Source organism: Equus asinus, chromosome 10 (assembly GCF_041296235.1).
Source record: "Equus asinus isolate D_3611 breed Donkey chromosome 10, EquAss-T2T_v2, whole genome shotgun sequence".
NCBI lineage: Eukaryota > Metazoa > Chordata > Mammalia > Perissodactyla > Equidae > Equus > Equus asinus.
The window spans coordinates 12,951,036-12,978,734 of record NC_091799.1 but is presented as its reverse complement, the minus strand read 5'-3'; the positions used below and the strand labels follow the sequence as shown (position 1 = coordinate 12,978,734).

The 27,699-nt window shown below is 61.2% G+C and overlaps 1 protein-coding gene across 4 annotated transcripts in view; it reads right to left on the bottom strand.

Moving 5' to 3' along the window:
* VAV2 (vav guanine nucleotide exchange factor 2) overlaps positions 1 to 22,068 on the bottom strand; it is a 190,081-nt gene extending 168,013 nt beyond the window's left edge. For 2 of the 4 annotated variants that reach the window (XM_070518422.1, XM_070518423.1), the window contains exon 1: positions 21,296 to 22,068. In XM_070518422.1, coding sequence (XP_070374523.1) covers positions 21,296 to 21,499 — 204 coding nt within the window. In that variant the 5' untranslated portion in view covers positions 21,500 to 22,068. The remainder of the gene's footprint in view (positions 1 to 21,295) is intronic. The other 2 variants (XM_070518424.1, XM_044778447.2) reach the window with 1 other exon arrangement.
* Positions 22,069 to 27,699: the final 5,631 nt, after the last annotated feature.

Sequence of the window (27,699 nt, the reverse complement as noted above, 5' to 3'; positions counted from 1 at the left end):
CGTCTCTGACCATCATGGACACCCGGGAGCAGAGGCTCCGGAACACACAGCTGGGCACAGAGAGGGATGAAGACAAAGGAGCCATCCCCCCCCTCCCCCGACCCCGGGCACAGGGGCCGTGGGTCCCCTGCAGAGAGGAGCTAGGTGGGGAGCAGGCTCATCCCCCACTCTCACCATCCTCCGGGTACCTGGGCTGCCCTGGTGGGCTGCAGACGAGGGTGCCCTGGGACGCCCGCCCAGGCCCTCCCTCTGGGCTGCCTCTCTCTAATCACAGCCGAGAGAGGCCTCGCCCACCCCCGCAAGGCCCCGGGCACCGGGCTCTGCACCGTGGGCGCCGTTTCCGTGACCACTTTATCAACATGGGGCACGCTGATGACACCATGTGGGACGAGCTCTGCCAAGTCAACTAATTCTTTGAACAGTTTGCTAGAGAGCACTGTTTGACGTTTAGTTTTTCGTTTGTTTCCACTTTCCATTTGCTTTCACGGAAGTCATCCTCGGCTTCGCGCTGACCCTGGGGGCTTGGCGCCGCAGGTCAGGCTTCCCTGCCCTTCAGGGCACCTTCCATCCTGCGGGTCCTTCCCGGCTGCTCACGCTGTCAGCTCTCGTCTCTCCAAAGCAAACTGCACAGATCTCAGTTTCGCCAAGAGATATGATGTTTCATCCATTTTAGTCAACAACGAACGTTACTGAGGACAGCTTTCCTGACAGTCACTTTTATTTTTGTGTCGATCATTCCCACCGATAAGAATCCTGTGAATTATTCAAAGGTAAGACTATTTATTTCTTGGAGCAAAGGCCCTTTAAGTGGTGCAAAGGAAGCGACGGGAACAGTGCAGTTCTAGAGTGTGCCCAGAGGGCTGGCCCCCTCCCAGAGTTCATGGCAGACCCACCCTGCAGACCCCACAGGGACACAGGTCGGGGCCCGGGTGGGGGTGGGGGGGGTCCTTTCCCTTGAGACAAGCTTCATCAGGACCCGGCACCAGGAGGCCCAGTGAGAGGCCATTTCTTCACTACATATCAACTAATAATCAGTCGACCAGAGACCGGAGCCCTTTGCAGAAACAGCAGCCAGGGTTAACCAGCACGGCCAGGACAACCCAGGGGGTGCCCCGGGCTAAAGCCGAGGGAGGGCAGGCAGCGGGCACAAGGACCAGTGTGCAGGGAGGGTCACAGGTGCCCTGGGTGGACCAGGACAGCACAGCCCAGCCTCGTGAGCCCAGGCTCCCTGCCTCAGACGGGGCCCGGGAGACGCGCCCCAACCCAAAGTCGGCCAGCTGGGCCGGGCCTTTCCGTAGGGAGCTCTCGACTGGCCATCCCTGTGGCTGCGGGAAACAGGACAGGCTTTCTAAAAAGGAGGGCCGTGGGCATCCAATCCTGGGGGGAAGACCATGTCACCTCTGGAACTTCCAGACACCGGGCAGCCCGTAAAACAAGGTGTAAAAACGCCACGTTTCATAAATGTTGCTGAATTAATGAAACTAAAAAAAAAAAAGCCACGTTTCATCACGTTGAAGGCACAGCCAGATGTAAGACTCGAGTGACTTTAGGTGCCACAGGGGTAAACGTGGCCCCAGGAGCTCTGACACCCCGATCACAGGGCTCCAGACCCACCCTGACTTCAGCGATGTCAGAACATGAAAAAACACCCATCTTGGAACGGGTGAGACAGGTGCACAGAAAGACCTTGGGGACAGGCGTGGAAACGACAGAAGCGGTTTCTGAGTGGTAAGAACAGCAGGGCCCAGCTCGGGACTTCGCGGGGGGCTTACAGGCAAACAAACGTAAACAGCTCCCTCCAGCCGTGAGCAGCCCAGTCAGCCTGAAACACACAGATGTCTGCGTCTGGGGCCGCCCACAGCAGGGCCTGCACACAGGAGAAGTGTGCTGCTCGGGGACAGCCCACAAGGCTCCAGGGTCCCGACCCATGGGCTCATCCCACAAATCTGGGTCTGTCCTCCTGAGGGCACAGCACCAGATGCCCCTCGACAGGGACCACACCACTGTCGTCCCCTCTCCTCTCACGGCGGCGCCAACCTCCTGCTGTGCACCGCCTCACAGTACAGAACCTGGCGTGCCTCAGACGGAGGAAAGGGCGGCTGGGACAGGAGTTCATCCTGTGTCTGAGCCCTGTGTCGGGTCGGAGAGTGGCGCCCCATCCTATGACAGCCCTGAGCTCACTCCTGGGGTCCGCCCAGCCCAGGCTTGGACCGTGGGGATGAGAGCCCGAACGGCCAGATTGCAAGCGGCCACCCCAAGTCTCGGGGCACGCTCCTTGGTGAAAAACAGACGAAGCCAGCCAGTGACCCTCCCCGGAACCCCTGTGCGTTGTTTCCTGATTAAAGCTTTACCGGATCAATAGCGACAAAGCAGTCTGCAAGAAATCAATCCAAGGCAATGCCCTTGTTAAGAAAAACCACTCTTTCCACAGGCAAAAAACACTTCAAAATAACGCACAACTATTTTGGGATTTGCAGCATTGCCGGGTCTCTGCAAAGACCATCGTAGCACCTGGAGGCGATTCGTGCACTGGGATCTCCTCTTCCCCAGAGAGCTGGGTTCCACCACACCAGCCCGCCCGGCCCGTGCTTCCGCAGGATGACAGTCAACACCAGTTTACAGCTTTTTGAATAAACTGCGTGCTTCTTAAGACAAAGCTGTTAGCATGGCAGAGAACACAAACGCAAGGAGGGAGAAAGAGTCTGGACTTCAGTCCCTGTAATCAAGGGGGCTTCTGTCCGTGGACCGGGCTCTGCCAGAGGCTGCAGAGCTGGGCACGTGGGGCTGGGGCCAGCGTGACTGCCCCCACAGCGAGTCCAGCCTGGACACTGATGTGGTCAGTCACAGAGACCGGAAAAGAAGCAGGAAGCTCAAAGCCAGACAGAGAACACAACGGGATGGGGCTGCAACATCCCCCAACTCCGGTCAGGGCAGTTTCTGGACGGACAGCCGGGAGAGCCAGGCCTCCCCTGGGGCCTCGGCCAACAGCGGACCTTGGACCCTGAGTGACGAATCTGGACGGCCCCACCACCCCCACTGTGCAAGCCCAACATCAATGCTCCCTCTCCCTCACCCCACGTCCGCTCAGTGGCCAGCCCCGGGAGCCGAGTGCTTCTCTCCCTTTCCCCCCTGGCCCCTCCCCCGACAGTGCAGGCCCGATCAGTTTTCCTGCCAGGGAGACCGCATCCGCCTCCTCCCCAGCCTCCCGGACTCCAGGCCTGCCCTCCCATCTACTCCCAGCACGCGGCTACAGCGGAACTTTCTGAAGCCCAATCCAGGCATATCACACTCTCTCCAACTCCCCTCCAGGCTCCTTGGCACCCAGGATGGAGCCACCCAGCCACCACCCACCGAGGGTGTCTCTGTGTCTTCAAGGCAGTGTCTCTGTGTTCCCGTCTCCTCCCCTAGAGGTGACAGCCACTCCTACAGTCTGGGCCCCCTCTGCTCACCCCCAGACTCTGGGCTTCTCGAAGGAGGCACCAGGTTGCACTCATCTTCCCTCGCCCCGAGGGCCAATCGCTCACAGGCAGCAGGTGCTCAGGAAATGCTCCCTGAAAGCTGGAAAGGCCAGATGACCTGCGGGAGTTGCAGGATGAGCTGGTAAAATCCAGGAGGACTCCCTGGAGGAGAGAGGCCTGGCAGACCTTAAAGGAAAAAGTCTCGGACAGGTGGCAGGGAAGGAAGGCCATTAAGACAAGGAACAGCCACCACCCCGGAATCCAATGACACGTGAGGGGACCACCATCTGTTCCACGGGCCAGGAAGGCCTGGGGCCAGGTGTCCTCCACCGGGAGCCCACCTGTGCCCTGGCAAGGCCCCTTACACCATTTAGAGACTCAGACATAAATTAGAGCCCGCCAGGTCCAGTAAGCGAATCTGACAGGAAGCAGCAGTTTCCGAACTAAAGAACGGGAAGCCAGCTGCCACGTTCCCGTGCCCACTGGGAGCCAGGACCGCAGCCCGCGCCAAGGCCGGAGACTCCCAGGACCTCACCAAATCACACGGCAGCCCCCTTCACAGATGAGCCAATGGAGATCTGGGTGGAGCAGGGTGATTAAGAACCTTGTCCAGGGCTGGCCCGACGGCGTAGGGGTTAAGTTCACACGCTCCACTTTGGAGGCCTGGGTTTCGCAGGTTCAGATCCCAGGTGCAGACCTACACACCGCTCCTCAAGCCACGCTGTGGCGGCATTCCATATACAAAATAGAGGAGGACTGGCACAGATGTTAGTTCAGTGACAATCTTCCTCACCAAAAAAAAAAAAATGAAGCTTGTCCAGAGCACACACGGCAACATGAGCAGTGGGGCAGCTTCTCCCTGAGCCCCGGCCACAGCCAAGCCCGCATATCAGCAGCCTCCCATGCTTCGGGGCCCACCACTGGCCTCCAGCCCAGCCACAACCAAGGAAGTTCCTGCTGGCCTCAGGGACCCAAGGGGGCCAGTATAAACGCCCCAGCTCCCTTGGCCTCTCGGTGCCAAGTGCACCTCCACGCGGGGGTGGGTCTGACGCGCGAGCTGGTGCCCCCACGGTAGACACGGATTACGTCCCGAGCACTCTTGTTTGAGTCTGCAGCTCTGCTCTCCCTGCGCTTCGCTGGCTAACAGATGTTTCGTTTAAGCAGCTAAATTACTACAAAATACACTCAAGGAGATGACAGGCCAGTTTCTCCCAAGGTTTATTTGCATGAGGAGGGAGCGGGGTGTGAAGATTCTACCTTCCCTTTTTTGAAAAAAAAAAATGTTATTACACACTCGAGTTCAGAAAAAAAGAGAGTGGTTGCCAGCACATGAATGTCCGACAGGAGTGTTCAGACGGATATCAATGCCGCCTCTCAGGAGCCCGCTGGCGCTGTGCAGGAGAGGATGCTGCGGCCACAGGTGCGAGAGAGGCCTACCTCCCTCTCCTGTCGGTAAACCCAGACAGCCCCTGTGCTCACTGAGCCTCAGCTTGCAAAGCTGTGAAACGGGTGAGAATAACTCTCACCCCAGCGGGGTCAGGCCCACAGCAGAGCGCCTCCAGTACCGGGACTAATCATGACCACGCAGCATCGCCAGGCTGCCCAGAGCAGGCACAGTGTGACTGGCAGGACCAAGGAAGGCTGGAGGGGGCTGAGCACTCTCGCACCACAAGAAAGTGTCCTGACTGGACCCACTGCTCGCCGCCGAGGCAGCCCAGGTGGTGGCCTGCACGTCCCAGGCCGCCACACGGCCAAGAGAAGAAGGGCTGAGCTTCACAGCCACTCCGCCACATAAGGAGGGACATGGCCATGACATTCTGGCCTCCTGCCCAGGCTGACCATTTCCCACCCTGCAGGAGACAACCACCACCAGCCGGAGGCCCAGGCAGGAGGGAGGGGGCAGGACGGGGGCCCCAGAGCTGGTCCAGAGTGTGGCTGAGCCCCAGGCCCCAGTCTTGGGTCCCCAGCATCCACAGAAACAGCTCATCAGAGGCCACCTACACCTGGTCCGACTCACAGCCAGGAGGCGGCCAGGGCGCGCTCCCAAGCAGAGAGGGTGGACAGAGCTCTGCAGGCAAGACCCTAGAGCCCTCGGCCACTTTGAGGAGGGTAGACACAAGCGCAAACAACACAGAGGAGGCAGAGAGCATGACCCAGACTTGTCAGGGATACAGACAGGCACAGGGCGGGAGCCCCGCTCACAGCGCAGATGGCACACCAAGGCTGGCCTCCTAAGCCCAAAGGCCACTCGGACTCATTCACACACACCTAGTCCCAGAAATGAGACGACACCACGTCGCCAAGGGGCCCAGCTACACAGCTGGCTGCAGAGACAAGCCAGACTGCGAACACACCCATCCACAACCGCTGTGAAGCAAGGTTCACAGCCTGAGTCTACTGACTCAGTGACCCACTCCCGGCCAAGGTGTCTGTCCTACACGGCCCAGCCTCGGCAGGAACACCTGCAGCCCCCACCCCAGCCTCCCCGCGGGGCTGAGAGCGGCAGGTGGGGAGGCTGAGGCCCACCACGGCATCCGCTACTGAGAGAGACCGAGCTTCTCCCAGATGCGGCAGAAAACCCAGGTCGGCACGGAAAGCAGACGCCGCCTCCGCACACGAGGGCTCCCCACGACAGCTGCAGCTTCTGGGGTGGCTGGTCTACTCGGGGCGCCAATAGAAAGCGCTCCTCCTTAAGGAGGGATGGGATGCCCCACCAGAGCGCGGGGACTCGCTGAGTCAGAGGCAGGCGGCTTCCCACGAGAGCAACCACACAGCCCAGATCCTGCACCTGCCCTCCTGGCACCCCGACGGAAGGCAGGTGGCTTTCGCTCCTGCGAGGGGGACTCCAGACGCCACGGGAGCCTTCCTCCCATCCACCCTTGGGGCACGTAGAGCAGAAACGACGGCCCCATTTACAAGCGGGGCAGCTGAGACCCAGGGACAGGCAAGTGGCCCAAGATCTCACGTGCTCCCTGGATCAGTCTTCCCCCCTCACCTACCCTGACCAGGCACTGGCCACACACAGGAGGTGGGAGGAGAGGGGACTTTCTCTCAGCGGCTCAGCGAGGAGCCCTCCTCGGCCGCCCTGTCTAAGTGCTGAGTTGAGAGCCTGAAGCAGAGGAGGCTACATCCAGGCTCATCGCCACTTTGAGCCTCAGTGCCAGAGAGGGGAGGAAAGTCTGAAGAATCCCCAGGCAGCCCTGCCCAGGGCACCCAGCCCTGCCTTGGTACTCTGAGTCACAGGAGGTGCGGGCCCAGGGAAGAAAGGGCCACAAGGAAGACACACGAAGGCCAGGAGGAAGCCACAAGGAAGGCCATGAGGAAGACACACGAAGGCCAGGAGGAAGCAACAAGGAAGGCCATGAGGAAGACACACGAAGGCCAGGAGGAAGCCACAAGGAAGGCCATGAGGAAGACACACGAAGGCCAGGAGGAAGCAACAAGGAAGGCCATGAGGAAGACACAGGGAAGACAGATGGAAGCCAGGAGGAAGACCAGGAGGAAGCCACACGGAAGGCCATGAGGAAGACACACGGAAGGCCAGGAGGAAGGCACATGGAAGGCCATGAGGAAGACACACGGAAGGCCAGAAGGAAGGCACATGGAAGGCCAGGAGGAAGGCACACGGAAGACAGATGGAAGCCAGGAGGAAGACCAGGAGGAAGCCACACGCAAGGCCATGAGGAAGACACACGGAAGGCCAGGAGGAAGGCACATGGAAGGCCATGAGGAAGCCACACGGAAGGCCATGAGGAAGACACACGGAAGGCCAGGAGGAAGGCACATGGAAGGCCATGAGGAAGACACACGGAAGGCCAGGAGGAAGACACATGGAAGGCCAGGAGGAAGGCACACGGAAGGCCATGAGGAAGCCACATGGAAGGCCATGAGGAAGACACACGGAAGGCCAGGAGGAAGGCACATGGAAGGCCATGAGGAAGACACACGGAAGGCCAGGAGGAAGGCCACGTGGGGCACAGGGGATTCAGGCAAGAGCCTTCTGTGTACCAACATACAGAAGCCAACAGCCACCATTAGTCGGGCATCAGGCCCTGCCTGGCCCGGTGCTCAGCACCCCTCGAGCATCACCTTCCTTCAGCTTCACAATCCATCCAGACAGGAGGAACTGGTGTCACCTTCCAATACTCAGAGAAGTCAAGGAACTTGCCAAAGTCACTTAACCAGTTAATAACGGGCCTCGTGCGCCTGGGAACGCCCGACTCTCTCCTGCAGCCCTGGGGTGAGCTGTCACCTGAGCATCCTTATACCAGTGGCTTACGGTCCTGACCCTCCAGTGGGGCCTGCCCCTGGCAGCCATCAGCAAGGGGCAGCGGTACAGAAATCACCCAGTCCTGTTTCATAGGAGGAAAGGGGCTCAGAGACGGGGAGACGAGCTGACGGTGCTCAGCCCACACCCACCCACCAGAGCAGGAAGAGACACCAAAGAAACACAATCCCACCCATCAACCAGGGGGCCCCAGACGCCCCACACAAGGGCAGGCGCCTCGTCCTTCTCCCCAGGGACACTCCCAGTGTGTGGCCGGTGAGACTCACGCATGCCACCGCACCCTGCCCCCCCCCCATCAGGAGAGAGCACACCTGTGCGTGCCCCCTGAGGAGGAAAACCTAAATGCAGGACTCCCAGGCAGTGGGGTGAGTGTCAAATTCCCGCACGGTTTACTGCAGAGAAAGGGCAGCTGGACAGAGAGACCAAGGCGCCCAAGGAGGAAAATGAGACAACAGGAAACCAGGGCTGGCAGGGCTAGGGGCCAACCCAGTCCTGGCCTGAGATCAATAAGCAGGGAAAAAGGTGGGGGGTGGGGGGGGGTGCTGTTAACCTGTTCTAGAACTCTCCTCCCCACCCCCAACCCACGCCCACCGGCTCCTGGCTGACTCCTACTCCTTGTTCAGGGTCAGCCAAAAGGTCACTTCCTCCAGGAAGGCTCCCTGACTATCGAGACTGGGTAGCCTCCCCACCGCCCTGGCTCTCCCACCAACTCAACACAGAGCTCCAAGCAGTGATGGAGCCCAAGCCTTCCCCACTGCTTCTCCTCCAAAGCCTTCCAGGTCATTCACATCCGTTAGCAGAAACCAGCACTCGCTACTCACATAGAGGGGCCCGGTCCATCTCAGGCCTTTCTAACGGCCTCTTCTGCCAACGTCAGCGCAGGTGAGCGCTCCCCCAGTCCGGGGCTGAACTGGGGCAATAAAGGGCTCAAGCTGTCAAGTCCCACTCGAGAGGCAGAGCCACTTTCCTTTCAGCAATGGTGGGCACCCCACCAAGTCCCCAAGACTCACCACTCCCGGGCCTGCCCCAGCACTGCCCTCTGTGCCCGAGGCTCCCTCCCAGCCCAGGACCCAGGAGCAGTGGTGGAGACCCCGTGTTCCCCGCCCCAGGGCCCTGCACTGGGAAGACATCCTCACCGCCCTTCCCTCCCCGGCCTCACCTCCTGACTGGGCTGCGCCGGGGGGCCCAGCCTCAGACCCTCACACGCAGGGTTAGCACGTGCTGGATGCTGGGCAGAGCATGCCACTCACATGAGCTCATTCGACTTTTGAAACAGCACAGTGGGAATTATGATCAGTGTCCACATCCCCCATTTACAGATAGGGAAACTGAGGCTCAAACAGATGAAGAGATTGGCCTAATTTCACACACCTGATAAATGACAAACACAGGACACAAAGTGGACCTCCTTCCAAAGTCCCAGTCGCCCATCCTGCCTGGAGCGGCCGGGGAGGACCACGTGGGCCTGACCCGTCTAGCGGGCAGAGCACCCAGCATTTTGCCAGGGCCCACGAAAGCGCCCTGGGTTGAAGACAATACTTAAATACGTGCTATTAGCATATCACTTTCACCCCAACGCAGCCCTAAAACACAACTTTTAACGTTGCTTACGGAGGAAGGAGCCCACGCTGGCAAAGCTGTCCCGGGCCCGTGAAGTCACTGTGGCCTGGGGCTCCGGCCACGGCAGGCAAGGACCCCAGCGCTCGCCTGCCAGGCACCTCTGCAACTCCTTACGCAATTCTCCTCTCGACCCCACAGGGCAGGCTGTTTCTCTCACTGCGGTAAAGTACACGTAACATAAGATTGAGTACATCCACACTGTTCTGTAACCACCACCACCGTCCAGTTCCCGAACTTTCTCATCACCCTAAACAGAAACCAGCCCCTCGAGCAGGCCCTCCTCACCCCTCCTCCCCCAGGCCCCGACGACCAACGATCCACGTTCTGTCTCTGTGGGTTTGCCTCCTCTGGACATTTCACACAGGTGGAATCAGACAATACGTGTCCTTCTGTGTCTGGCCTCTTTCGTTCAGCATGATGTCCTCGGCTTCACCGTGCTGTATTGGGTGTCAGAGCTTCACTCCTTTCTACGGCTGAATCGTGCTCCATCGTCTGGATGGACCGTGTGTTGTTTATCCATTCACTCGCGGAGGAAGATACTGTTTTCATCCCCATCCTACAGAGCAGGAAACTAAGGCTCCGTGAGGGTCAAGGTCAAGGGCCAATGGTCAGTAGCAAAGCCAGGACTCCAGCCCCGAGCCCTAACCACACCAGTCGTGCCCGGACACCATGAGAGGTGGGGGCGTCTGGCCGCTTCTCCAGCCAGGAACACAGCGGTCCAGGGGAAAGAGCGATGCAGCAAGCCAAGGGAGCCCGCTCCCCGATCTCCAGCCCGGCCAGGCCCCGCTGCCCTGACTCCTGCCTGCTTCCTGTGAGCCCAGTGTCGGGGCCTGGGAGCAAGCCATCAGCTGCAGAGGAAAACAGCGCAGGTCTGAAAAGTTCTTGTCGTCCACCAAAATGACTGTTGGATTGTCTCCCTCTCTGGTCCCAGCAGCAGAGAAGCTAGGGGCTGGGGGAAGGGAGCACAGACGCCCCCGTCTCTGGGGCAGAGGGTAAATGAAGAGTGGGAGGAGCTTAGGAGCAAGGCAAGGAGGGTCTCAGGGGGCGGCTTTCATGATCATGAGAGACCAGAACCTTCCACCACCCGGGGGGCCTGGAGACAGGGTGTGAACAGACTGAAGCTTCCCTAAGGCCCTGAGTGCCCTAGGGGACTCGTGGCGACGGGCGAGGAACCACACACCCTTATGCAGTTGAAGGATGGGGCAGTCCTTGCTGCATCCATGACTGCAGTCACATGGGGCACCTCCCCGTTCCTGGAGGGACACTGAGGCCTGAGGCAGAGCCCCAGCAGGCCAAAGCTGGCAGGAATGCTCCCGCCGACCACAGCCAACCCCAGAGGGGAGGACGGGCCGAGAAACCGAAACCCGGGCCTCATGGCTCTGTCAGGAGGAAGGCCGGGTGAGTCCAGACCCGCCACTCGGAGCTCTACGGCCCTGGCAGGGGGCTCGGCCGTTAGGGGCCCCTTCACCTGCGGTCTGGTCGTCTGCCCTCCCCTGGCATTCGTTACGAGACAAACACGACGATCAGGCAAATGTCGATGAAAGCGAAATGTGTGGACGACCAGGAAATCAAGGTGCAAAGTGGAGGGAGGGACAGGCAAAGGCAGGGCCGGGCTGGGACGGGTGGGGAGGCGCACGGAGCAGAGACACGTCTGACACCCAAACCTGCCCACCTGGAAAAGGACTGCAGTCCTGGCAACACCGGCCTGGCACCCCAGCCCGCAGCCTGCCGCATCTCGGGGAGACACCTCTCCTGCTGGAGCTGCAACGGCAGACAAGGCCCCAAGCAGAGGGACGGACTTGTCACAGGGGAAGCGGGAGACAGTGACAGCAGCATTTTAAAACGTCCTCTGACAGCAGAAGACAGACACGTGTCCCTTCCCCCCGCACAGATGGCAGTACAATCTCGGTGGCCTCGGGGACAAGCCCTTATTCCTGGAAAGACCTGGAGTCTGATGAGCCCAGAGGAGGGGACGGGACGCCAGGCAGCCGGCAGCTGAGCTCCCTGCCCACCTGGGCCAGCTCCAGCCGGACGACCCGTGTGCACGCTGCCCCTGACAGCAAAGGACAAAACACAACGAAGCAGCAGAAGTATCTGTGGCTTTACGTTTAAGTTGGCTCAGGGGGCGAGGAGTAGGTGTGTTAAAAATAAAGATTTTAATCCTTACGTAAACTCTAGGAAGACAGACAGCAGACCCCACAAAGCAGAAACAGCGTGTGCTTCTAGCAGCACTCAGACTCCCAAAACCTGTGGCTGGCAGGTGTCCGGAGCCACACGTGGGTGCCACCACCCCCGCTCCTGGCACCCAGTGCACAGCCCTGCCCCCCTCCACGGCCGCATGTTTGTTATTCTTGTGTAGCTTCTGGATTCTGAAACCGAAACAGTCGCAGTGGCTACAGGATGCTGACCAGAGAGCCCAGGGGCACGGAGTTTCAGAGGACCAGAACACAGCACCCGAGCATGGGGCCCGTCCCCCCCAACGCGGGGTGCATGCGGCCAGCTCCCGACCCCGGGGTGAGAGCAGGGGTGCTGGCCCCGGAGCGTCCACTCCCGCGCACTGGATCCTCTCCCCATGGCCTTCATGGGCACACGTGAGGGCAGGGGCCGTGAAAAGAAGCCAAAGCCCCAGGTCTCGAAGAGCTGAGACCCAGAGAGCGGGCATCGAGGGAGAGGAGGACGCCACACGCGACTGCAGGGGCACCATCCACCGAGCACCTATCGCTCCAGACGCTGGGCTCCGACATTGGGTCCCCTCTTCCCTCTATCCTCAGCCAAACCCCACAAGGTGGCTGTTGGAAACGCCCTTGACAGGCAAGGAAGCAGGGTCCAGGGGAAGCCGCTCAGCCAAGAAGCGGCAAAGCAGGATTTGAACCCAGGTTTGAGAGTGTCCAGCACTGTGCCCGTCTCCACCGCAGGGATGAGCTGGCGGCCGCCCCACTGCCCACAGCGCAGGAGGCCAGCCTTGGGGTGAGAACCAGGTCCCCGGGCTGGGGCCTGCACCAGGACGGCTCCGCCAGAGTGGGTGGGCCCAGGGTCCCAAGGTGCATGAAGGAGTGGATGCTGTACAGCCGTCCAGAACAGGACAGCAGGTGTGGACAGGGTGGGAGGACACGCAGACACGAGGCTTCTCGTGGCAGAGGCTGGAACCCAGGGGCCACTGCTGCTCACAACACAGCCTGTGAGGAGCTGACTGGAGCCCCACGGCTGGGCCCCGGACACACACAGACCCCTCACCCAGAGACCACTGCTTCGGGCCCAATAGCCTGAACTGCACTTGGGCGGGCGACCTGCCCAGTTCCGGCTCCAGCTGGGGCTGAACCAGCATCGAGGACGAGGACGGCAGGTGCAGCTCGGGGAGGCGGGGCACAGCAAACCTCGTCAGAGAGCACGGCTGGCAGAGGGCTGGTCGCCCCTTCGGGAAGCAGCCCACCCCGGCCTCCTGAGCGACAGCCCAGCCTCCTGCCTGCTCTCTCTGCATCTGAAAGGGCCAGTGCTGTTTCTGCATGAATCTCTTTCTCCGTCTCCCTTTCCAGAAGATCCCCAACATGGGACGGTTTCCATCTCTTCTCCCCAAAGCCCCCGCGCGGATGCTCAGCAGTGGGAGTTGAGTAAATGGTGGAGCGCACCCCCTCCCAGCCGCCTGAAGCAGCTCCACAAGACCCTCAGCAATCGAGGATGGTGCCAAGGGCCTGTGCTGCTGGTGGAGGGAGGAGCGGAGTGAATGGAGCTCCAGACACCAAGAGACCTGCTTGGGTTGGTGGCAGGCCTCAGCTCCACGCCCCTGTGAGACCTCTGGACGGCCCCATCACCTCTCCACTAACCAGGCCACAGCCACCTGACCCGGGGCCTCACAGGGTCTCCTGAGGCCCAGAGGAGGTGCCAGTGCTGGGCAGTCAGGGAACAAACCCTGCCAGGACGGGGCGTAGCCAGGCCTCAGATCTAGAATAGCTGGGGAGCAGAGCGGGAGCCCCCCAGAGCCCCGCCCCTGCAACACCCAGCCATCTCCAACCTTTAATTAGTGGAAGGCACCCAGTTTTCAAGGCCAGCTCAAGAGCCACCTCCCCCATGAAGCCCTCTGCAGTCACTCTGCCCCCAGGGATCCAAATGTTGGCATCAGCAGAGCATAAGCACAGCCGCCAATGCATTGACAGCAGATGCTGCGTCTGCTCCATCTCCCACCCTGGCCAGCCCAGCGGGTCCTTGGGAGCAAGAGGTGGTGTGAGACCCCTTCCCGCAGGTGTCCCTGGTCACCCTCAGTTAGAGGAGGGCCGCCATGCCCGACCCTGGGCCCTCCACTCCTTGGCCAAGGATCCTCCATCCTCCTAAATACCAGCCACCACACCGCCTCTGGGGCAGAAGCTAAACTGAGTGCGAGGGGCTTAGGGGGTGGAGAAGGAGAGCGGGCCGAGCCCAGGGCCCCGGCAGCCCATCCCACCCTTTACCACCTCACGGCTCTGCTGCGGCTGGGCGGCCAGAGGCGAGGTGAGGCCAGGGGCCCAGGGAAGGCGGCTGCCCCAGGAGGCAGGGCCGCCCAAGGCTCCCGCAGGCCACCAGCTGGGGCCACCCTGGTGCTGAGGAACGAGCAGACGGCGGGGGAGCGAGGGCCAGTGCCCAGCCAGCAGGGGCAAGCTGGCCACTGCAGGTGCAGGCCGGGGCGCAGCGTTATGAGACGGATGGGGCCTCGGGCCAGCAAGGACAGCGCCAGGCCCCCATTTGCCCCCCAAAATCCTGCCAACAGCCTGCGAGGGGGCCGCTGTCATCCCCTTTCCAGACGGGGAGACCCAGCCTCAGCCCAGCCAGTGACACCGTCGCCACTAAGATTCCCACCGCAGCCGAGTGGCCGAGTGTGGCCCCCCGCTGCCATGTCGGGGAGCTCACCTCGCTCACTAAATGTTTGAGGACCTCTTTATGGCCAGCGCTGTTCCAGACACAAGGCCACCCAGCCTCTGGAAGCCCTAGGTTCCTCATCTAGAAAGTGAGCCGAGGGCAGACCCCCAGCGACAACTGCTCCAAAGACAAGACGAGATCACCGACACGGCCCTTGGTACGTTTTCTGGCACAAAGTAAGCAGAAGAGAAAGCTTTGTTCTTGTTGAGAAGCAACAGGAGGCCTTCCTGGTGGAGGAGCCAGTGCCAAGGGCTCTGGATACAGACGGAGACACAATCACAAACTGTGATGGGACCAGGGGGCGCCCAGGGGACCAGGACACCACCACAGGCCCCACAAGGCCTCTCAGCAGAGCCAGCCCGCTGCCTGGTTTTATAAAGCCCGTTGCCTGGCCTTGTCCAGCCTACAGGCTAACAAAGGTTTTCACGTTTTTCAATGGTTGGAAAAAAATCAAAAGAATAATGTTTTCTGACGTGAAAATTATACGAAATTCAAATTTCATTCTCCACAAATGCCCAGCCACACTCATTCATCTACAGCTCGTGTACGGCTGCTTTCTCACCACGAGGGCAGAGTTGAGTAGTTACAACAGAGACTGTCTGGCCCACGAGGTCTAAAATATTTACTGTCTGGCCCTCTACAGAAAACGCTTGCCAGCTCTGCTCCAGGAGAGGGGTGGCGGGGCCGCCTGTGGTGCTCGGGTACAAGGAGTCGGAGTCAAGGGGCGGTTGGGAGGGAGGTCCCCCTGGCGGGGTGGCCTTAGCCCCAGGGCTACAGGGTCCAGTCTGGGCATCTGCCTAAACCAGGGCCCCTCCACACCAGCCCCACCAGCACTGCCCTGTCCCAGGCGTCCCACCCCTCAAACTCGAGAAGCCACAGCCACAGACATCGCCTGGACACAAGGACAGCAGGAAGTGGCCAGATAGCATCAGGCTGCTGACCACCTAGTACCTTTCTAGAAGGATGAGGGAGTCCCTTTCCAGGAGGGGGACATCCTTGGTCCCCTGGGCCTCATGGCATGAAAGGGCTCAAATGAGGCACTGGGGAGGGGGCGCACCGTGGCTACCCACCCTTGTCAGGCCCCCAACAAGGTTGCTGCTCCCACTCCCAGGCCAGACACAGCCAAGCTCCCCATTGCCGGCGCCAAGAGCCCAGACCGTGGACTCGGCCCTCACGACGGCCTCCCCACCCCACACACACCCTTCTTCTCAGTTCCATCCCGGCCAGCTCACACCAAAGCCAACTTGTGCGATGAGTGCACACGGCACAAACAATTCATTTGACACCAGTGCCAGGCTGTGCCCTCCCGAGGACTCGGGGACATCAATGCCCATTGGCCTTTCCTGCTGATTCCAGACCCACGCCTCAGACCCTGCCCCGCACAGCCCTGCAGGTGCCCCTCCAGGCAGTGGGGTCAGTGCCACGGACCGACCCCTGGCCCGCCAGCCTCTCTCTCCCACCCCGGCTCCCTAGGGCTCGGCTGCTGCTGCACATGCCCTGCCACGTGGAAAGACAAATGTCCGGGAACTCAGTGTTTCTCAACCTTCTTTTCATCATCACCTCCCCAGGGAGTATGTTCAGGCAATTTCCCTCATCACCTTCCCCACATGAAATTTTAATACCACAGATGTGCCGTGTATCTGTTCTGTACTCTGCGCACATCTGTGCTTTATTCATAAAAAGAGTAAGATTTCTTCACCCCCTCAAAGATCTGATTTCCACCCCCCTTGGGGGCAATACCTCTCCACTTGAGAATGCATGAGTTAAATAAAATAGATTATTAAAATTAATGTTACACATTTCTTTTTACACCTTTAACATGACCACCAGAAATTTTAAAATACAGATGTGGCTCACATTTCTCTGTTTGGCAGCACTGACGTGGGTAGAAAACAGACATGAATGTAAACGTGGGCAGGCACACATGTGTACATGGACACACACATATCCACACGTGTGTACTCACACGCACACATGCACAGACTCCCCAGGTCCGACTGCTGAGGGCGCCTGGAGGCAGGGACGCCCCGGCAGCAGTGTGCACACCTGCACCCCGATCTTGGCTTCTATGCACCCTTCTCCACCTTGCAACCAGAGCTCCTTGGAGAAGCGGCTGATTCCTGCACTGGGATGAAGAGAAACACAAGAGAGCCCAGACATCTTGTGCCGGAAAGGAAAGAGGTGCTCCAAAATGAGAGGAAGCAGCTCCCCCTGGTCAAACCTCTGAGACCATTTGAGCATCAAAATAAATAACGACAGTAACCATGATAACCATGGAGTAAAGCAGGAGGCCATAATCCAAACTAGCAGAGAGAGAGAGGAAGGAAAGAAAAGAGAGAGAGAGCACTAGAGACGCCCATGGTCTCAAGGCGCCTTCTTGAGAATATCCACGAGCACAAGAGGGAACAGAGTAACTTCACAGTGGAGACGCCCGGCAACACTGCCTCCATCAAGTGATGACAGCCACCCCCAGCAGTGGGACAAATCTAAACCACGGGCCACCTGAAGGGCAGGATGCAACCCCACGGCTGCTCTGCCCAATGTGTGCGACCTGGGTCAAACCCCAAGGAGACATCAGATGAACCCGAATGGAGGGACACTCGGGAATAAAAGGAGCCTGTCACCTTCAAAAGCATCAAGGCCACCAACAGAAAGGAAAGGCTAAGAACTGCCCCAGACTGAAAGAGGTTCCAGAGGAACAGCCTAGGGCAGCACAAGACCCCTGGGGTGACCCTTGGACGGAAAGGGGCGTTTACTGAAACACCTGTCAGACCTGAGTGGGTTACATGGGGAGACCACCGCAGCTGTCTTCCGGATTCTGACAGCTGACGGGGTAGGAGAACACCCCAGTTGCGGGAAACACACTAAAACCTGCGGGGGTGCAGGGTGCCCGGTCACCAACTTACTCTCAAATGGGTCAAGAAAAAGTTACAGGTGCTGCACATACGGCTTTTCCGTAATCCGAGATATTTTCAAAACTAAAAGAAAAGAAATCTGCTTTAAAAAGAAAGAAGAGGCTTCCTTGTTTCCCCTGGAATCGGCCTTCCTCTCTGCCCCCGGCAGCCTGGCGTCACGCACCTCGGCCTCGGGAACCAGGACGCCCCTGCCCGCACTCGGGAACCCTCTGGATGCTGAAGGCCGCTTGTTCAGTCAACCAGCATCTCATCCACACCTGCTGTGCGTCCTTGCTCGCCTGGAAGCGTCATGAGAGCAGCGCTGGGCCGAGCCGGCCCCCAGTCCCCCGGCGCCAAGCACAAAGCCGGCCGGGCAGTGCGGGGGCCCATAGTTACTCCTGCAGTGAAGAAGCAAAGAGAAGAAGGAGCGGAGGAGAGGGGCGCAGGCTCTGCAGGACCCAAGACGAAGGCTTGGAGGGGCTCACACGGGTCTGGAGCGGGGACAAACAGCCACACACGGATGCTGGCACCCCTCACTCAAACTCTACCCAGCTCCTGGACTCTGGGGAGGGAGCAGCAAGAGCATGCCTCCCAAGTGACGAGTGCATTAAAACGAAGTGTGCAGAGTGCAGGGTTAGGGGTAGATGCCCAGTAGACTGGGGGCCAAGCCACGCTCGCAACGCCACCGGACACAAGAGAGTGAAATCAGAAGAGGCTTCCTAGAGGAGGGGGCCTCTAGACTAGCTCCTACTGGAAGAACCAGGCCAAGAGGAGGGGAGGTCTTCCGGCAAGGGCACAGCAGGTGATGGACGGTGACAGAAAAGGCGCGGGCGGAGGGAGCAGGCTGGGGTGTCAGCGAGGCTGGACGGGAAGGGGCTGACGCTGGAGGTACAGGCAGGGGAGAAACCCAGTGGGCCCTGCAGACTGGCTTCCCGATCTGTGCTGCGAGGCGGCGGCCTGCCAGGGAGGCGTGGGCCAGAGGCCGGGGGGCAGTGGCCTCAAGGTTCAAACGCAGAGCAAATGCGAGGGCCGTCTGCTGGAATCAGGACCTCGGGACCTCACCAGCGAAGCTGCTCCAGACACAAGCAGTCTCCGATTAGGCTCAGCAGGTGGCGGCCATATCTAATTAGCTTAATTAAACCCAAGGTGGCTTCCAGGCATTTTGGATAAAAATATAAAGCACACCCCGCCAGCTCCGGGAGGGCTCGGCAAAGGGGCAAGCTGGACCTCTCCACGAACACCTCCTAGTACCCGGCTCCAGAGACAACAAGTGCTCAATAAGTGCACATTGCTATTATGCTCCTTTAGGGCCAATAACCAAGCTGAGATCAATTCACAGGAGGAGCACTCCAAATGCTATCTTCTGAAAACAGCATGTCACCATGAGACACCAGCCTGGCATTCTGGAGCGAGAGGACATCCGGAGGCCTTTGAGCTGGATGGGTCCCGGGCACGCTGGGACACCAAGGAGATGGAAAGGCCTTGCCGACGGATTGTGGCAAAGTATCCAGATCCCCAAGAGCACAGGCATGCGCTTGCATGGGCTCCCCCCTCCCGTGAGAACAGACACACCACCAACCACCCGAGCAGCTGGCCAGGAGCGTCCATCAGAAAGTCCGCAGGACAGCTCATGGCAGTCTTTAAGTCAGAATTTGTGTAAACAGTCCAGAAGGGAGACCAAAGTTCGTGTCTTAGTTTTGCTGCTTACTCTGTGTGACCTGGGGCAAGTCCCTTGACCTCTCTGAGCTTCAGTCGCTTGATCTGTGAAACAAGAGTGGTGTACCCCCTCAGGATCGTAAGGTGAGTAAGAAAGGGCAGCTACGATTTTCTCGTGATCCAGCCACGGTGGACCAAGAGGACATCTCCCCTCCCCTCCAGGGCTGCTGAGCTCCCTGATAACAAAGGGCAGCCAGGCAGACAGGCCGAGCTCCTCTCCCAAACCCACCCAGCCATCCGCGGGAAAGGGCACTGTTTCTTTAACTGTAAATGTACAGAGGGAGCCACCAGCTAACCCCCGAACCAGTGGACGCGGGTTCATGGAGCGCCTGCAGCCACCGCGGTGCAGCAACAGATGTACAAAGATCCGTGTGACCAGCCCCACCCTCCATGAGACTCCAGCGAGCCGAGCTCAAGGAGACCACGAGCTGAGCTCAGGGAGACCAGCCCTCCGCGCCGAGGGCGACACTGCCAGTGTCCCAAAGACCATCGGAAGTGGCTAAGGTTTATGCAGCACTGCCCTGAGGACATTCTCTGCCCTCACTCGTCAAACCCTCACAACGTGGCTGAGGTGGTGGCTACTATTACTGTCCCTATTAAACAGATGGGGAAACTGAGGCCCCAGAGGTGGTCACCTACCTGAGAGGTGACAATGCCAGGTTTCAATCAGAGCATGGGGCCATGAAGACACACAGACACTCGTTCAGCCGGTTCTCCCTACCACCCAGGCCGACTTAACATGGCTTCACCTGGGCTGGGGCAGGGGGCTCCGGGGGACTGTGTAGGTGTCAGTGTTGCTGCCCCCCCCCCCCCGCTGGCCCCAGGGCCCCCAGGAAGCCTCTGCACTTTGCACTGCAGGGGCCAAGCCAAGCCACCTGCCGCAGCCAGCGCCCCCTCCTCCTCCATCCTGCCCAACCCCCAGCTGGGGAGGGGTAGCCCCAGGACCCAGCAGCCCGCCAGGCCCAGCCTCTGCTGGGCGGACCCACCCACCCACCCCAGGCTGTGCCCTGTGCCCCGGCCTCCCTGCCAATCAGCCGGGAACCCCGCCAGGAGCCAGCAAGCCTGGGCAGCCCCTGCGGTTCACAGCCAAGAGCAGCCGCTCCCGCCCAGGCCAGCTCGACCCTCCACGGCACTTCCCCCTCAGTTTCTCCAGCCATAAAATGGAGCCAGTACTTTCCAGCCCCCAGGGGTGAGGACGGAGGGCTGGATCCGGGAGCACTCTGCAGTAGGGCGCACGGCCCCAGGGACCGTGGGCTGCCTAAGGATGGCGCCGGTTTCGGGGAGCCCTGAGGACCAGGCCGGGCACAGCCAGGACTCCCTCGCGGGGCTATCCGCTGCTCTGGTCCCCACTTGTCATTACTGAGCAAGAGGGTGGCCCCCCCGTCCCCTCAGAGCTCTTCTTTGTCAGCAGCCACCCCTTACCCCCCACCCCCTCTGGAGGGGGGTGTCCCCATTCCCCTGGAAATGTAGTCACAGCCAAAGGGCAGAGGCCACGCAGCCCAGCCTGGAAAGCAGTGACTCACTCCGTCCCTCCCTCCCTCAGTTTTCCGATGTCACACTTGTGAATGGCTGTTGTCCACGGGCACTCGCCGAGGTCCACGCAAAAAGGGGCTACAGAGTGAACAGGAAGGTCGCTCCTGGGAGCTGCTGGCCAGACCCAGGCTGGCCCCCTGCCCCCTTGGGTGCTAGGTGGGGGTTCTGTGACCCCCAGAGGGCAGAGCCGGAGCCTCCATTCTGCTTACGTCTTAGCCAAGTTCCCTTTAAGGGGCCAAGAAAGGCAGCTCCTGCCGGCGAGCAGACATTTTCCTGTCGCCGGTGGCCACATGCGCCTCGGCCGCGACAAAGGCCACACTTGAGGGTGCTGGGGAGGCGATGGGGGCTGCCACTCTTGCCAAGTTAGGCGGCCCTGGGGGCCTGATGGCGCTCGCGCCCGCCGGGCCGGGAGGAGGGAGACCGGCGAGGGGGCGGCGCCCGGCCCACCCGCTCCCTCCGGCCGCGCCCCGAGCCCCGCGGCGCCTGCTCGTCCTCCTCGGCGTCCCGCCACCAGGCAAGGAGCCGGAGGACGCGACGCCTGACGAGGCCACCCGGCGCGGCGGGCTGCCCGGGGTCCGGAGGGGCACTCGCGGGCCCCGGCGCCCAGGCCCGCGAGAGGGGCGGCCGCCCGGGTCCGGGTCGGCCCTCACCCTGGGGAGCGCAGACGGGCAACGGGCGCTCTGGGGCAGTGCCCGCGGGCGGCGGCGGCGCGCCCCAGGCTGGGGGCACTTCGGGCAACTTCGCGCTTCCCGGGCCGCCCCTCGGAGGAGCCGGCTCCGAGCCCCGGGGCGCGCCCCCTCTCCCCGCTCCCCGTGCCGCCGCTCCGGCCAGTGTCCGGGGAGCGCCCGCGGCTCGAACACCCGGACACAGGGCCCCTCCCGGCGCGCCCGGACCCTCACCTGGGACATCTGCGGCCGGAAGTTGATGTCCTTGAGGTCGATGGAGCCGGGGCAGAGGTTGTGCAGCAGCTGGCACAGCAGGACGCCGTCGCGCAGCGCCTGTGCCAGGTCGAAGACCACGGCCGAGGGCCACACGACCCGGTGGTTGGGCGGCAGGACTTTGCAGTCGATGAGCCAGCGGCCACACTGCCGCCACTGCTCCATGGCGCCCGCGGCGCCCGCCCGCGCGGCCGCTGGGCCGGCCGGCTCAGGGCAGCGCTCCGGCCAAAGTGCGGCGGCCGCGGGGCATCCCGCCCGCCCGCGCGGGGCTCGGCGGCCGGGGCGGGGCTTCTCGCGGGCGGCCCCGGGTCCCCGCTGCGCCGCCGCGCGTCCCCTCCTCTTCCTCCTCCTTCTCCGGCTCCTCGCGGGCCGCCGCTCCCGCCCACGTGCGGCCGCGGGGTGGGCGCCGGGCAGCTCGCCGGATCCCCCCTTCACACACACAAGTCCCTCCGGGCTCCGGGCCGGACTCCACGGCGCCCGCCGCAGCGCTCCGCGATCCGCCCGGCCGGGCGCCGCATTCTGCGCTCGGGGCGCCCCGCGGCCGCCACCGCTCCTGCCCCGCCCGAGACAAAGGCCCGGCGGGTCGCTCGCTCCGCGCGTCCGGGGCCTGGCCGCCCTCGCCGCCGCCGCTTTGTTCGCCCCGCCTGCGGGCTCCGCGCTCCGCGCCGGGCGCTCCGGCTCAGCCGCTCGGTGGCTCCGGCGCTCGGGGGCGCGGGGGCGCGGCCACGGGCGGGGCGGGGCGGGGCGGGGCCGGCGCGCTCGCCTGGCACCTCCCTGCGCCCCAAGCGCCGCCCCCGCCCCCCGACTTCCTGCCCCGCTGCCGCCCGCCAAAGTTGCGGCGGGCGGGGGGGCGCTGCAGCGCGGCCGGGTTCCGGGGCCGCCCGACTTTCTCCGAGGAGCACCCGGACTTTTGGGGAGCTCTGCCCTCGGGGCGAGCGACCTCGCCGGTGGAGTGATGGCCGCGTCGTTGTCTCTGCGTTTCTCCTGCGTTCCCCTCCTGGAGATCAGGAGGTGGCCCGTGTCGCGCTGGGCGCCTCTACATGGCCCTTCCGGACGGAGAGACCCAGGAGAGGGTCTGAGGGCCCCCCACGTCCCCTTTGTTCATCAAGCGGCCCCCGCGGAGTCCCTCGAGGCTGGAGGCGCGCCAGCCGAGGACGCGCCCAGATCCCCCTTTCCATCTGCCTCCCTGGCCGGGGACCCGCAGGAAGCCCCCCGACTCCGCACAAAGGCCGGATTCCCCTGCTTTATGACCCAGAGGCCCGGCCACTCGTAGCCGCCCAGAGGGCAACTCCTGGCGTCCGAGACGGAATATGTGAGATAAGTAAGTGGAGAGAGGGACGGAGATGAGGCCGGACGAGCCCTGGGTGCGCCCGCCCCCATGCTGGCTGCAGGGTCCGGTGACCCTGCCCTGAACTCCTTCCTGGGCCACGCCCTCTGGGAGGGGCTGCGTTCTCTGTAGCTGACCTCCTGTGACAGTGGGAGGGCTTCAAGGACATTAAAGAGCTGATCTGACAGAGAAATGATGTGGCTCCTCGTTCAGCTGTCAGGGGCCCCGGGCTCTCACCACTGGTGTGCTGGGCCACCCTGGGCAAGTCTGAGCCCCTCTCAGAGACGGGCTCAGTCATGGGGTGGAGGGTGGGGGTGACCAATCGCCCTGGACGCTGGTGGCTGAACCTTGGGCCTGCATTAGCTGGGCAGCACTGGGCAGCTGCCCCCATGGCCCACTCCTCCTCCTCCCTTGGCATTCCAGGGGCTAGAGCAGGGTGACACCCCCAGCTCACCGTCAGCCCAGACTGGATCCCTGGGCCCTCTGTTCAGAGACCCGGGCTCTGCAGAGAGTCAGACCCATCCCTTCCCACAGTGCAGATAACACGTGGGGCCCAGGCCAGGGTCTGGCCAACTGAGATAGGTGGGGGCGGAGCTGGCCTCCCAGGGCACACCCTGGCCTTGCGAAGAGTGACCTTGGCTGGAGTAAGCCAGGCCAAGTGACCAGTGAGCCCCAAGCTCCTGTCCAGGCATCCCTCTGAGGCAGTGGGTGCGGCACCTGGGTGACCATGCAAGGAAAGAACCTGCCTGGGGGGCGAGATCGAGCCTGCCTTGCCTGAGACAAAAACAGGTAATCCAGCCACATGCGGCCTCCTCCAGCATCCGTGGAGAAATCGCAGAGCAGGGCACAGAGGCTTGCCCCTCCTCCCCGGCTCTGAGAACCCGCACAGCCTCCTTCCCCTGGCAGCGCCCCGCTCCTCCGTGGAATGGGGAGCCCCTCACCCCATCAGAATTACCTGTGGGGAATGAACCAGTTAATCATTGGGAGACTTTGCACAGTGCTTGGGGCCAAGTGGGGCTCCCCTAGCTCCTCCCCTGAGCCCTATTCACGGTGCTCTCTCAATGCCTGTGTCTCCCTCCCTCCTCAAGAGCCGGGGCTCTGTCCTCGCTGCCCTTGGCCTTCCTCCCTGGGCAGAGAACCAGCCAAGAGGAGCCCAGGTCTGGGACACAGGCATCAGCCAGCAGGCAATGCAGACGGTCACCTGCTGCCCCCTGGTGGTTGCAGAGGGCACTGTCGCCGCCTTGGCTGCCCCTTGGGCCGGCTTGCTGCCCAGCTGCTGGGGAATCTGGGGTTTTAGCCTTGAGACTAGATGAGTCGGGAGACGTGGGCCTCGCCACTGTGTGGTCCTGAGCATCACAAGGCCTCGCTGACCCCCAGGTTCCTAATCTGGACACTGGGGACATTCCATTGCCCATGTAACTCCCAGGGTCCTCCGGAGGCTCTGTCGGCAGGCTGGATGTAAACGAATGAATGAGACCTGGACGAAACTCTTGGTGTGGGCGTACTGAGCAGGTCCAGGCTGTCAACTCCGGGTGCGGATCATGAAGAGGGGACGCAGATCCAGAGAACCCTGCTGCCATCCGCCTCCTCTCGGGCTCAGGGCTGTGTGCCAGGACTGCCGGGGCTCACCTCCGAGGGCGCAGTGCCATTGCATGTTGTGCGGGGGGCAGGCGGCAGACAAGCATGCAGGCTGCAAGTGAGCGGGCCTGGAGGCTGCACCTCCGCCTGGCCCGCCTTCAGCGCCGGCAGTGATGTCATCTTTAGTGAGAGAGATGTCCGTGGGAGAGGCGGGTGTGGAGGAAACCCAGGGCAGCAAGGGCCCATGCCAGCCTCCTACCCCAAAGGACGGAAGGAGGATCACAGGCCCCGTCCCTGCATCCCTCAGCAGCCTCCACCTGCACCCCCGTCACCCCTGCCTCTGTCCTCAGCGGCCAGCAAGGACCCAGTCAGACCTTGGTGAGCCCCAGTCACTCTCCTGCCCAGAGCAGAGTCCTCTAGGGCTCCCCTCGCCAGAGGTAAAACCTGATTCCCTCCCTCGAAAGCCCCGTGTTATGCCACCTCCCTATGTGAGCTCATTCCCACAGCTCTCCAGCTACACCCAGCAGCCCCTACCTCAGGGCCTTTGCACTGCAGCCCCCTAAGGTCTCTTGCTCATGAGGCTGGCACCCTCACTTCCTCCACTGACCCTTTCCCCCTACTGACTCCCTCTGCTTCCCTGCACTTCTCACCACCATGTGTGCCGGGTGGTTGGCTCAGGCTCAGCCTCTGGACTGTCACCTCCATGCCAGCGGGGACCTTCTCTTCTGTCCCCAGTTCACGCCCAGCACGGCACACTGGGCTCAGCCCACAGGAGGTGGTCAAAAAGTCGTTGTTGAATGAAACACCAAATGAATAAACCAACAGCTTGGCGAAGCACTCCAGCTACGACTTTAACATCCGATATATTCTTTCACAGAAGTCGCAGAAATGTGTTAAGCCGTTACAAATAGGCGATATAATCTATTTATTGATTCGTAGCATATTTTAACATCATTATGTGAAAGTATAACATCACACTACATCACATTTGCACTTGCAAGTGGCACAGTGTCACTTTCGGCTCATTTTCTTCCTACGATGTTCAGGACTGTGATAGCCACTCCCTTTTCTAGAGCACTGAGCGCCGGCCTCAGGTCTGCGTACGTGCCTTCTTGAAGCCTCACAGCTATCATAGCTGTCATTGTCCTGAGTGTTAAACACAGACACCCACGCACCAAGCACCTTGGTGAGCTGCCCGGTGTCACTCAGCAACGCGTGAAGGAGCGGGTCCAGGCGCCAGGCCACCCGGCCCTGCCCAAGCACCCAAATGTTGCTGTTGAAAGGGGTTTCCATGCCTGGAACTTCCTGCTGTCTCTTGACGTGATGACTTGGGTGGGTGGGTGACAAGGGAGAAGGGAAAATGCTGTGGCATCTAAAACATGGAGATCCTGACTCGACCACGGAATGCAGTGCCTGAAGAGGCATGCACACACACAGGTGCACAGACATGCATGCACATGCACACACTTGCACGCACACACCCCACTCAGAGATGGCACAGGCACGGACAGTAGCAGCAGGGTTGGCTGGAAAGCGGCCGCTGGGGAGACAGCCTATGTCTGAGCTGGCAGAGGATTGGGTATGGAAGTGCTGCCACCCAGCCTCGAGCTCCTGCAAGCCTGGTGGCCGTGGGGTCCGTGGGTCCCAGGGAGGAGGCCTTTGGAGGAGGGCAGGCTGAGAGGCCTTGTGGGAGGCAGGCCTGTGCTCCCCACCGCTGCTTCACTCTCTGGACACACTCACACAGGGAGTGACCGTCCAGCTCCCACTCAGAGCCCTGCCTGCCCTCCAGGTGCTGTGCCAGGTGCACCACGCCCTGGGGGAGGCACCACTGTCATATGTGTCTTACAGGTAAAGGTTCGCAGAGCTTGAGTGACTTGCCCAAGGTTGGGCGTCTGGCAGAGCGGGAATTTGAACCCGGGTCCAGGAGGGGTCGGTCTCCTCCGATGCCTCCAGCTGAGGACTTTGCTTTTGCTTCCGGCTGATGATAGAGGTTCAAGGACAGCAGCACAGGAGGAGTCTGAGTCCACGACCGCCCCACAGGCCTCCTGGGCTCCCCGGACCCGCCCTCGCCAGCTGGAGTCCTCATTCCTGGGACGGCACTGCTCTGAGCAGGAATGTGTGTGTCTTCACGTGTTGTGCGTGGTGCGTGCTGCAGTGGAGGGTCTGGAGAAATTTCTCTGCCCATCCAAACATCTGAGACTGTTCCTTTCCACATGGGCCTCCTCAGAGAACTGCGCAGCCGGACCAGGGGCTTTCTCAGCCCAGGTTTCCCCCACCAACTTCAAGAGCTGCTGCAAGGTCTCAGTGCTTCTTGTCAATGGGGCCCATGCCGAGGCGGCTCTTAATTCCATGGGCAGGATCTCAGGGATGTAGCGAGAGATTCTCCTGCAAAGGCCCTCCACAGAAGCCAGAATCCGGACATCTCCCACCCACCACTCCCAAATCCCTCTGCAACCCCCCATCCATCCCACCCATTCCCCCACCCATCCCTCCCATATCCCCCCATACGTCCCACCCATTCACCCACCCATCCCTGCCACATGCCTCCACCTACCCTCCATCCATCCCACCCACCCCTCCCATCTCCCTCCATCCACCCTCCATCCATCCCTCCATTCGTTCCTCCCACATCCTCTGTCCGGAAAGTATTTACTGAGCACTGGCTTTGTTCATGGAGGAAGGGAAGTGAATGTTTTGACTCTTCCCAACATGACTGGGTGAAGGAATTATTCTCACGTCCAAACCACATGAACACACGCATTTTGCAAATTCCATTTGTGGCTACATCATGCAAATTCAGCTGTCACAATTTCCCGGGAAACTATAGGTGTAGAAAAAGACCATCTGGCCCGCCGTGGAGTCAGATTACGCCCCGCTGGATGGTTGGGTGCGGGCTGGTTACATTTTGTTTGAAAAGGCAAAATATGGACTTTTCACTGCCTGTTGTTTCAACTTTCAAAATTAAGTCAAATGCTGGAGTCCATGGTATGTACTCTGAACTGTGACCTCTGACATCTCACTCCCAAAGAGCCCCCGCCTGAGCCCCCCCTAACCACGGCTCAGGGCACTTTCCTCTGAGCCTGCTCCAGGCTTCCATCTCTTGATCTCTTCCAGGGGCGCCTGCGGGGTCAGGGAGCGGGGGTACTGAAGGCTTTGAGGACGGACGGAGAGAAGGGGCTCATTTGCAGGCAGGAGGCTGAGAAATAGGGATTTGGGGTAGATTCTGGATTTCTGCGGGAGCCCTCTCATGGCACCAACTGGCCACCTCAACAATGCACAGTGGTGGGAGTCCAGTGCGGCTGAAGGGAAGCCCCCTGCCCTGGCTGTGAGCTATGGGACTCGAGGGGTGACCCGGGCCGCCCGCCGTCACTGAGCACGTTCCTGGGCGGGCTCGGCTGTGACACTGGCTATCGGAAGCTCTGGCTCTTACTGAAAGGGCAGCAGCACACTGTGGCATTCA